The 10,550-nt window shown below is 42.2% G+C and overlaps 1 protein-coding gene across 1 annotated transcript in view; it reads right to left on the bottom strand.

Annotated features, from left to right (window-relative positions):
- Positions 1 to 9,397: 9,397 nt before the first annotated feature.
- LOC112105978 (WW domain-containing oxidoreductase) overlaps positions 9,398 to 10,550 on the bottom strand; it is a 666,029-nt gene continuing 664,876 nt past the window's right edge. Inside the window, exon 9 of the mRNA XM_026663639.1 lies at positions 9,398 to 10,107. Within this exon, the coding sequence (XP_026519424.1) occupies positions 9,919 to 10,107 (189 nt within the window). The 3' untranslated portion in view covers positions 9,398 to 9,918. The remainder of the gene's footprint in view (positions 10,108 to 10,550) is intronic.

Below are 10,550 nucleotides of genomic sequence, written 5' to 3'. Positions count from 1 at the left end.
TTGTCTACAAAGACACCGTCCAGGCGGCTCTGAGAAACTGTGATACATTTTAGACAGGCAATACTTTTAACTCCTGAGCTGAGTAAAACCAGTCAATGAAACATACATGTCAGGGTCTGGAATGGTCTCAATTATGAAGGTCACTGCTTGGCTGGCCATTTCTCCTCAATTCTTTGTGGCAAGCTGGTGCTCTGATATCTTATCAACCCATTCATGGGAAGAGCAAACAGGTTTCTCCACAACTGGTGACTCAAAATAGTAGCCCATGTCACAGCAATGTGCTGGCTTTGTACACTCTACAGGCTGCAATATGGAGGGGAAGGATGGCTTTATGACTGGACTGGATCTCATGAGCAAAATTTCTGCCTCTGCCACCACCTTCTGATGTGACTTGGCCAAGTCCCTTAGTGTCTATGCCGCCTAGATAAAATAGGGATGATAATACTTCTTAACTACCACTTTTTGTCTGTCTTGTCTATAGATTGAAAGTTTTCAGGAAAGGGATTCAAGAGGTCCCCTGCACTGAAGTAGGTATATAGCTGGCCTATGCAAACCGGATTCTGTAAAGGGGGATTAAGCTAGAGAAGCGCATAGGAATGGTGGGGAGCGTTGGGGATAAGGGCTGGGTGTGAGAATTGGATATACTGAACAAAGCACCTAATTTAGGCCATGTTCACAGTCTCTTAAGCATAAGGTAACTGCTTATAAGACTTAAAAACCTAACACCAACAGCACAAAAGCAGTCAAAAAAGGCTAACTTTGTCTCCAAGACAATTGCAGATGTGTATAATTTCTATAGCTCTTTTATAAGATTACCAACTAATATTGTCAGACTTTTGGTAAACTGTTGTGTTTACTCCTTTCGAGTGGCTGATTTTCAGGGATTTTTAAAATTATTATTTTAATAAGCAATTGTCCAGCAAATTGATGAGCCCCTTTTAATTAGGTAGTGAAGTTGTATGGGCAGTGTTCCATGTAAAAGGTCTATAAAACACAGCAGCATTAATAAAATGACTGCTTCCCATTTCACTCAGATTCTCCAAAGGGATCTGTACATCTTGTTTTAGCTAGATTTAGCCTGATCTTTGTTCTGTGTTAAGAGCGTACCAAAGCCACCCAACCACGCATTGATTAAAATCACATTCCCCACTTAAAAATGGAGACCAGTTGGTAAGAGGATACTGTGTTTTAATCAAGTTCTTTGCACAGCCCAGAAAAAAAACGTATGAGTTGCCTTGTATGATATGCAAACACTGCTCATGTTGACAGCTACCTCTGGATGACTCCATCAGTACACACTTTATCTCCCGCTGTCCAAGTAATTTTCCCAGGATTTCTCCCCTCTTTTTCACTCCCCTCCACACAGATGGATTAGAGCAACAAACGGTTTACATGCTGCACATCATTAGCTATCCTCCCTCACTACCCAGCAGATAACAATTGGGCTCTGTCATCAGGACATTCATAACACCTTGACACTTTTACAACTACTCTGCTCTCTCTGCCAGAGCAATCTTCTCTTTTAAAGCATGGGGCTAATTCATGAAACACCAGTTGGAAAGCACTCTGTAAAAGCAGCAAACCTTATTTTTGATGCTACAACCTGGAAAAAAGAGAAACCCAAGAAAAGCGATCCACTAAATCATGTGGTTAGCATTGTTAAAAACAGGGAGGTACTGTACCTGGGAATACACACTCTCTCTCCCAAAGATCTGTCTATATCAGGGGTCGGCAACGTTTGGCCTGTGGCTCGCCAGGGTAAGCACCCTAGCGGGCCGGGCCAGTTTATTTACCTGCTGATGCGGCAGGTTCGGCCGATTGCGGCCCCCACTTGCCGCGGTTCGCCGTCCCGAGCCAATGGGGACGGCGGGAAGCAGTGCTGGCGAGCCGCGTGCCAAACGTTGCCGACCCCTGGTCTATATTTTCCTCTTGATGCAACGACCTGCAGTGAAGGATTTCAGCAGGCGTCTATCCAGCTGTCTGTCATATTTGGAATATACCCATCATCATATAATCCAGGCATCCCAAGTCCTTGCCTTAAACACTGCTCTATATGAGGCTATCTGAAGTAATGCATATGCACCCCAGCTGTGACTGATTCAGAATATTATAATGCTCTTAGCACAGGGGTTCTCAAAGTGGGGGTCGGGACCCCTCAGGGGGTCGTGAGGTTATTACATGGGGGGGGTCGCGAGCTGTCAGCCTCCACCCCCCAAACCCCACTTTGCCTCCAGCAATTATAATGGTGTTAAATATACAAAAAAGTGTGTTTTAATTTATAAGGGGGTCGCACTCAGAGGCCTGCTATGTGAAAGGGGTCACCAGTACAAAAGTTTGAGAACCACTGTCTTAGCACTTCCATTCAGGCTCAATGCTGTTCAACATGGTATTCCTTTGCCCACAGGGACAGGCCTAGGTTTTGCTGGGCCTTATGCAACGAAATACATTGAGGGGGCTCATCCCGCTTTGTTCACACTGGACACCAACCTCCCCTACCTGTGACTTTGCTCTCCCATAGTCTGTTAGCAAAGGTCTGCAGGCCAGGAGGCAAAAGGATGGAGACAATTCATTTTTTAGCTGATAAAGTCAGAAGAGAGGTGGTGAGTACGTGTGCGCGCGCATGGAGTGGATGGGAGAAGGGTTAAAGTCCACAGTTAGGACAGCTATTTGCACAGTTATTTGGCAATGGGGCCAGGGCAATGCAATAAAAATATCTGAGAATTTAAAATTATATGTCAAAGCTTCTCACAACAGTGAGTGACCGCGCCAAATGCAGGCAGTGAGATGATGGAGCAGAGGGTCCCAAGCCTAGATGCCAAGCTCACTAACCAATAACAAGTCATAGGAGGCCCACTGCCACTGGGATTCAACTCTGCAGTATGCTGCATACTTCAGCTGTCTCCCTCCATTTTTACTGGGTAACATGCTGGCTTTTGGTACCTTGGGACTTGATCTGGCTTTGTACTCAAGCCAATCAGACACGCAAAATGTGCAAAGGCTATTGAGGTGGCCAAGCCAAGTAAAGCGGAAGAACCATAAAACAACTTGTCAAGTGGGCCATAGATAGAGACACCAGAACCAGGTCGAGAATTTAATTCTGCTGCAAGCTGGTTCTAGACTTGGGTAGAACTATAGCAGAGGTGTGCAAACTATGGCCCGCGGGCCACATGCGGCCCGTGGGACCGTCCTGCCCGGCCTCTGAGCTCCTGGCTGGGGAGGCTAGCCACTGGCCCCTCCCCCACTGTCCCTCGTCTGCTGCAGAGCCACGCTGCTGCGCGGGCAGCACTCTGGGCGGCGGAGCAGTTAGGGGACAAGGAGCAGGGGGGGTTGGATTGGTCGGGAGTTCTGAGGGGGGCAGTCAGGAGATGGGAAGTGGGAGGAGGCGGGGGTCAGGCTGTTTGGGGAGGCACAGCCTTCGCTACCTGGCCCTCCATCCAGTTTTGCAACCCCAATGTGGCCCTCGGGCCAAAAAGTTTGCCCACCCCTGGACTATCTGATGGTTAGGTATAGGGATGATGCTCTGCTCACAACGATGGGTACATGGAGTGTGAGGCTCATTTGACTGTTCAGTTGGCATAGATCTAAAGACCACTATTTTTCATTTCTCCTCCTACCCTGTTGTGTAGTGCTGTCAGACAGCTGCCACATCCCATCCCAGAGGTGGCTGAACTTCAGAAACGGCTAAAGTCAATCCTACTCATAAAACACTTTGGGATGGAAACCACTACAAAAACGTAGCTACTAGTATTTATTAACAAGTACTACTGTAGCATTCCTAGTCTGTTTTACATCTCAGAGCTCCTTGACTCCAAAAGATGTGTTCCAATAAGGCATCATGTCCTCAGCTTTCACTGTAGTTTGGGAACCCTGACTGAAAAAAAAATACATACCAAGCCAGAAACATACTTAAATTGAAGTAAAATACATACTTAAACCAGACAACAGACCTGGAATGAAAAGTGTCAGGTTTTTTTACAGTGTTTGATTAGAAACTGCAGAGAGTTGTGCCATGAATCTTGGCAAAGATTTTTAAACCAGAAAATGGACGATAAATAATAAACATACATATGGAGAAATAATGATTGTAGTGTAAATTCAGGATATATGCACACTTTGAAATGCTGATAGGCTGCCATTGAAATTATGACAATGTAATCCTATAGAATGTTGTCAAGACAAATACGGAGTGTGTAATGTACAGGCAATTTTTCCCCAGCCAGATATCATTATCAATACTAAAGCAAAGGGACAAAAGAAGATCAGTCTAGACTTTCTCACTTACAGGATATTGATCATTCCAGTGGTAAACTAGTTAGTATAAGTGTGCTTGGCTTGAAAGGTCATGAGCTTAACCCCCTGACAAAGAGTTATTCAACCTTGACGTGTCAAATTATTGCAGTGTTGCCGGAAGGACGTTCTCTAATACAATCGCTTACCTGGCCTCAGTAGAGATTAAATGTGTCTTCTGTCCCATAAAAAAAAGCTAAGCAAACCAAGACATTGTGGCCACTGGAGAACCACTTCTGTGTTGGTTCCTGGTACTTACACGCTTTAGTTGCAGGTAGGTTTCAGGTGTACCACAGTAGTAATTCTTTCATTCTACTGGACATGGATGAAATTCTGGCTCCACTGATGGCAATGACTGTAGTGATTCACTTCAATGTGGCCAGGATTTCACCTGATCTCCGATGCACGCTTCCAGCCGGTCAGTTCTTTGGTGTCAGAGGAGGTTGCTTACTCACCTGCCTGAAGATGATCACAGCAACTGCAATCATCTATCAGCGGGTGAGTTATGTTCACATAAGAACATATTTTGCATGATTAGCCATTTTGCCAATTACTTTGATCAGGGATGAGTAAGAACCTAAGAACTGCCATACTGAGTCAGACCAATGGTCCATCTAGCCCAGTATCCTACTTCCAATAGTGGCTCATGCCAAATGCTTCATAGGGCATGAACAAAACAGGGCAAGCATCAAATGGGCCATCCTTTCATCCAGTCCCCACTTCTGGCATTCAGAGCTTTAGGGACACGCAGAGCATGGGGATGCATCCCTGACCATCCTGGCTAATAGCCATTGATAGATAGATCTTCATGAACTTAGCTAATTCTTTTTTTAATCCAATTATAGACGTGGCCTCATGACATCCCCAGGCAATGAGTTCCACCAGTTGACTGTGCGTTGTGGGAAGAAGTACTTCCTCTTTTTTTGTCTTACACTGCTGCCTATTAATTTCATAGCATGACCCCCTAGCTCGTGTGTTATATAAAGGGCTAATTAACACTTCCTTATTCACTTTCTCCACACCAGTCATTATTTTATAGACTTCTATCATATCTCCACTTAGTCATCTCTTTTCTAAAATGAACAGTTACCATCTTTTTAATCTCTCCTCATAAGGAAGCTGTTCCATACCCCTCATCATTTTTGTTGCCCTTCTCTATAACTTTTCCCAGATCTAATATATTTTTGAGATGGGGTGACATAGTATACCAGATGTGGGCACACCATGGATTTATATAGTGGCATTTTGATATTTATTGTCTTCTTATCAATCCCTTTCCTAATAGTTCCTAGTAGTCTGTTTGAAAACATCTGCTCAGTGTGCAGCGGCAGGCAAAAATGCAGAGAACTATCCAAGATGACATGAAAATCTGTTTCTTGAATTGCAACAGCTAATTTAGTCCCCATCATTTTGTTTCTGTAGTTGGGATTATGTTTTCCAATGTGCATTACTTTACACTTATCAGCACTGACTTTGGGCAACAAAACTCCAGATCAGAGACTCAATTTTGTGAGAGCCCTTTGTAACTCATCACAGTCAGTTTTGGATTTAACTATCTTGAGTAATTTTATATTGTCTGCACCTTTACCACCTTTTCCACATCATTTATGAATATGCAGAATAGCAGTGGTCCCAGTACAGATCCTTGGGAGAATCCTGCTATTTACCTCTCTCCACTGTGAAAACTGACTATTTATTTCTACCCTTTGTTTCCTATCTTTTAATCAGCCATGAGAAGACCTTCCCTCTTATCCCAGAACTGCTTAAAGAGCCTTTGATATGGCACCTTGGCAAAGGCTTTCTGAAAGTCCAAGCACACTATATCAACTGGATCACCCTTGTCCACATACTTGTTGAACTCTTAATAGAGTGGTGAGGCCTGATTTCCCTTTATTGATTCGTCCCCAACAGGGCTGGCTCCAGCATTTCTGCCGCCCCCGAATTGCCGCAGGTGCCGCCCCTCTCCCTTGGCTGCCCCAAGCACCTGTTGTTAAGCTGGTGCCTGGAGCCGGCCCTGGTCCCCAAAATATCATGGGATTGAAAAGGGACATGTTGACCTCAGAATGAAAGAATAGGACAAAGATAGAACCACATGTGAACAGTTCTTCACTATGGCAGTAGAAAGTGTTCCGGTTTATAGTCTCTTGGTTGCCCCTACATCAGAAAATCATAGCAAATAAATTGGTACATATTTATCAATACATCTCAAAAACATTCTTTATCCCCTTTTATATGAGTTTTTATGAAGGTAAATGGAAAGTGCCTATTAACACTACCAGGTGTTTGCAAAAAGCATGCTGGCTGGTTTCCAAAAGTATAAGTAACACCATCTATTTTTCTTTATTCAGTCCTTTTTTTGTTTTGCTGGCATAATACGAGTTAAGGTCTATAGAGTTTGCTTTTGTATTCGACCTAAGAGCACTTGTCTGCAAATATTACTCCCTAACAGATTGATTCCAGTGTTCATTACAATTAGTTAAGTATACATCAATTTCAGTAAATCATCTGGAAAAAAATATAACCTGGTCAATAAATAAAGCTGAATGCAACTGCACCAAAATTTATACCAGCATACAGTACAATTTTCAAAGCCAATGGCTTAGAATTATCTATGCCATGAATCATTCATCAACATGGAGATCATGTTTTAAAAATGTTTGCTCCTTTTGCATCTCCCTTGCATCTTCTTTATGTGCTGCTAGCCAGCCTGTTTATAAGTGTGCATGTGTGTAGGGTTGGAAGGGACCTTGAGAGGTCATCAAGTCCAGTGCCCTGCGCTGATGCTCTGCCACTGGGGGCCAACAGAATGCCCTTTGCTTGAGGAAAAACAAAAAGGAAGTTTATTTTTACATGGGCTTGCTTTGCTCAGAAAACAGAGAGGAAAAAACATTGACATCCAAATTCTGGACACAGTAACATATTAGTGTCACTAAGCATTTGTTAACCATAGGCATAGGAGTCAGATGAACCTGTTCAGCAGAGTAAATGCATGGCAGTGCCTTCATACTGATGACGGATATAGCTATCTGTGAGATTAAAACAGGCTTTTCTCTCCAATGTGGACCACTACATAGAGGTAAAACAGATATTCTTTGAAGGAAGGCAATCTTTCTGAGTACCAAATTCTCATAAAAGCATACAATATTTCAGCAGTGAAGAACGACAGGGTGTGCATTATTAGTTATTAATGTCTGCCTAAGTGGGAGTGTAAGGCCCAAGGCCTTAGGAAGAATATCAGTGCACTCAGTAATGTTTAATTACACCTCATAACTTACCCAAAAATGTCATCCTATGACACAGTGTTTCTCTGTTGTCTTAGTTCTGTTAGTATTCTATTGGATTGCTCCTTTTTGCCAGGAACTAGAAAGCCAATGCAATTGTTAGGATAGTATATGACGGAAGCTACATAGTTTCTATTCCCCTGATAAGTAGCCGTCCATTTTAATAATGGTTTTGACCCTCTCCCGAACTCAATTTTTCCAAAACTAAACCCATCTCCCTGAAAATTTTCAGGCATGATTTAATGCTAGGGTTTAATTTATGTGAAAAATTTGATGCAAACTGGACAAGGCATTTGGGAAATATGAAGCATTAAAAAAAGGAGGTGATCACATGTTTAGACTATGTTCCTCATGTTTGTTCTGGCTCACATAACTCCAAAATGACTTGCCCTAGAAACACCGAACTTATGGTGGGATTGATTCTTCAAATAGTTTGTGGGGAAGGTGTAGAATTATTTACTTACTGAAAGCCATTTCCATGTACTTTGTGGATTATGCAGGGTTTATAAATACTGCATGACCTCAATATGGAGTTCCTGTACTCTGCATGGCCCCTTTGAGATGGTCATGACATAGGTAGAAAAACAGCCAAGATCCATCAGTTCTTCTGGGACCAGTCCGGGAAACGAAGGAAGGCAATGATATGGGGGCTGGAGAACTGGTCTGGGGATGAAGCTGAGCTGGCCAAATACCACTGGGAGAGTATGGTTGCTGCCACACCCTTTGAAAAGGTGTGCCATCTGCTTCCCCATATAGGGCCAGCTCTGCTGGTTGGTGTAGAAGGCGGGCAATACTCCCATTTTCAGCTCCCCATGTCTACAGCTGGTGCTAGGTTTGTTCTCAGGGAATGTAATCAGTGCCTGTATGTGGGCACAAAAAGGGGGGGCACCTCTACTGCCCTCTCTAGCCCTTGTGCAGCGCTGCAACGTTTTAGTCTTCTCTATCCTGGACTGGATTACACACAAGCTGAAAATAAAAGCACTCAAAACAAAGTGTATTATTATTATTATTAAAATGGGCATTTATTATGATGGGAGGATACCAGGCTATTTATTTCTGACCAGTGTGCTGTTAGGTTTTAACACACATCCACCAGCTAATCAAACCTAAGCCACTTCATGAATATAGAGGAGGAAACTCATAGAAGACAGAACAATTATCAATAACATGAATAATAATGGAGTGAACTAAGGTTCTATTTACAATCTTTATTTCTGTTTTGTTTATAGAAAAATGATGCTGGAATGCTGATGGCTTAAGACAACTTTTTGGCATGAAGACAGCTACAAAGCACAAAAAACAAAATATGAACTCAGAAAGAAACAAGAAAAAAAACAGCGTTTTCATGGCATCGACAAGAAGCTCTTTATTTTTCCTCAAGTTTTCTTTTCTAAAAAAAATGGAACTAAAACATTTGCAGAAACAAGACAAACTTTCTCTTCAGGTGACAATATTCAAGCATGTTCTTTTACTAAATTTAAATTGAAAGAAAAAAAGAAATTTTGAACAGGATGCAGTATTTGGAGAACTGTGAACCTTCAAAGACAACAAAACAAACTCTTTAAAACTGTGAACCAAGAAATGGAAGGAACAACTTTTAAACCCCTGATTACACCCTGTGTGTTCTTAAGGAGACAACATCATCTTTTCCTAAAGCAACAATATTTAGGGAATGGTTTGCAACGTACCTTTTATCATAATCTTTTAAGGAAAACCTGCATATTTAATAATTAGCAGTGGAGTAAATCTGACTTTACCATTTCTGTTCAAATGGCTTCTTGCACCTTCCTTTTCTAGACAGCACAGTTATATTTGCAGTCAGAGGCCAAGGGCAGGGAAGCTTGCTTTCTTTATTACTATTCATTTTGTTTTTTATTTGCCACACCCAATAAAAACTTAGTAGGGAAAAGAATAAACAGCGCTATCATCTCCTGACCTAACAGCAAATAATTTCCACAATATAGAGGAAATCCCATGTTATTTTTGGGCTATCCATGTAGCCATTAATCAAAGCGTCAAAAAATATACTTTGCATTGCTCTTCTAAAATAACTCAAAAGATGCCTCCTTGAATTACACTTTGAACGGGCTATAACCAAAAGAAAGAGAACCAAGACTAACTAAACCCCAGAAAGCGATATTGTCCCTTTAACCCACAGTATTCCCCACTTCCCATTAGTACTTAGCATTTTTCACTATGTTGTGACTGATATTATTTCATTTAACACTAGCTAATCTGTATCTGAGGTATATGGAAACCCTCGAGATGATAAGATTGGAAAGGCTCCAGAGTTGGCAGTTTTCTAGCGTGCACATACTCTGTGTGTTTTGATCCTTACAAAAACTCCCTGTTATTTGGACTGCCTGCCAATTCGTTCTTGGATCAGTCTCTCGCTTAGCTCCCACAAGGCTGCAGCCGTCACTTCATTCTGGGCCTCTTGTGATGGCAAACAGCGACAGCAGTTGTTGAAGTACATTCCTCCCAGGCCCTCCAGCTCTGGAGCGGTGGCACAGTAGACAGTTGTGGCAGCTCCTTGTTGCTAGAATTTAAAAAAAAATACATATTATAGTTCTAATTTTGACTGTGGTCCTATGAAGCCATGTGTCTTATTAAAATACCAGTAAAAAGCATTGCAACTCACAGGTAACTCACAGCATGACAGTGTTAAGGGTATTGGATGGAAGTGTTAAAGACACTACATTACTATCTGGAACTCAATTTGAATACACCTTGGTGACCTTGTTTCTTTTTTTTGCACCTCTTAAAGCAAACTCAAAATACAAGGTCTATTCCATCTTTACTCAGACAAAACTTTCTGCAACTTCAGTGAGAATCTTGCCTGAGTAAGAACTTCAGGATCTGGCCAGCTGGGATTATGTGAAACAAACACAAAGATTTAAAAGCAACACACGTCATGTAAAACCTTCCCGATTTTCCTTTAGAACAAAAAAAAACTACTTACCAAACTACTTAATACCCCCC

The sequence above is a fragment of the Terrapene carolina genome, unplaced genomic scaffold, assembly GCF_002925995.2.
Source record: "Terrapene carolina triunguis isolate 2854851 unplaced genomic scaffold, T_m_triunguis-2.0 Scaffold33891, whole genome shotgun sequence".
NCBI lineage: Eukaryota > Metazoa > Chordata > Testudines > Emydidae > Terrapene > Terrapene triunguis.
Note: the sequence above shows the minus strand (reverse complement) of the source record. Positions and strands in the feature narration are given on the sequence as shown.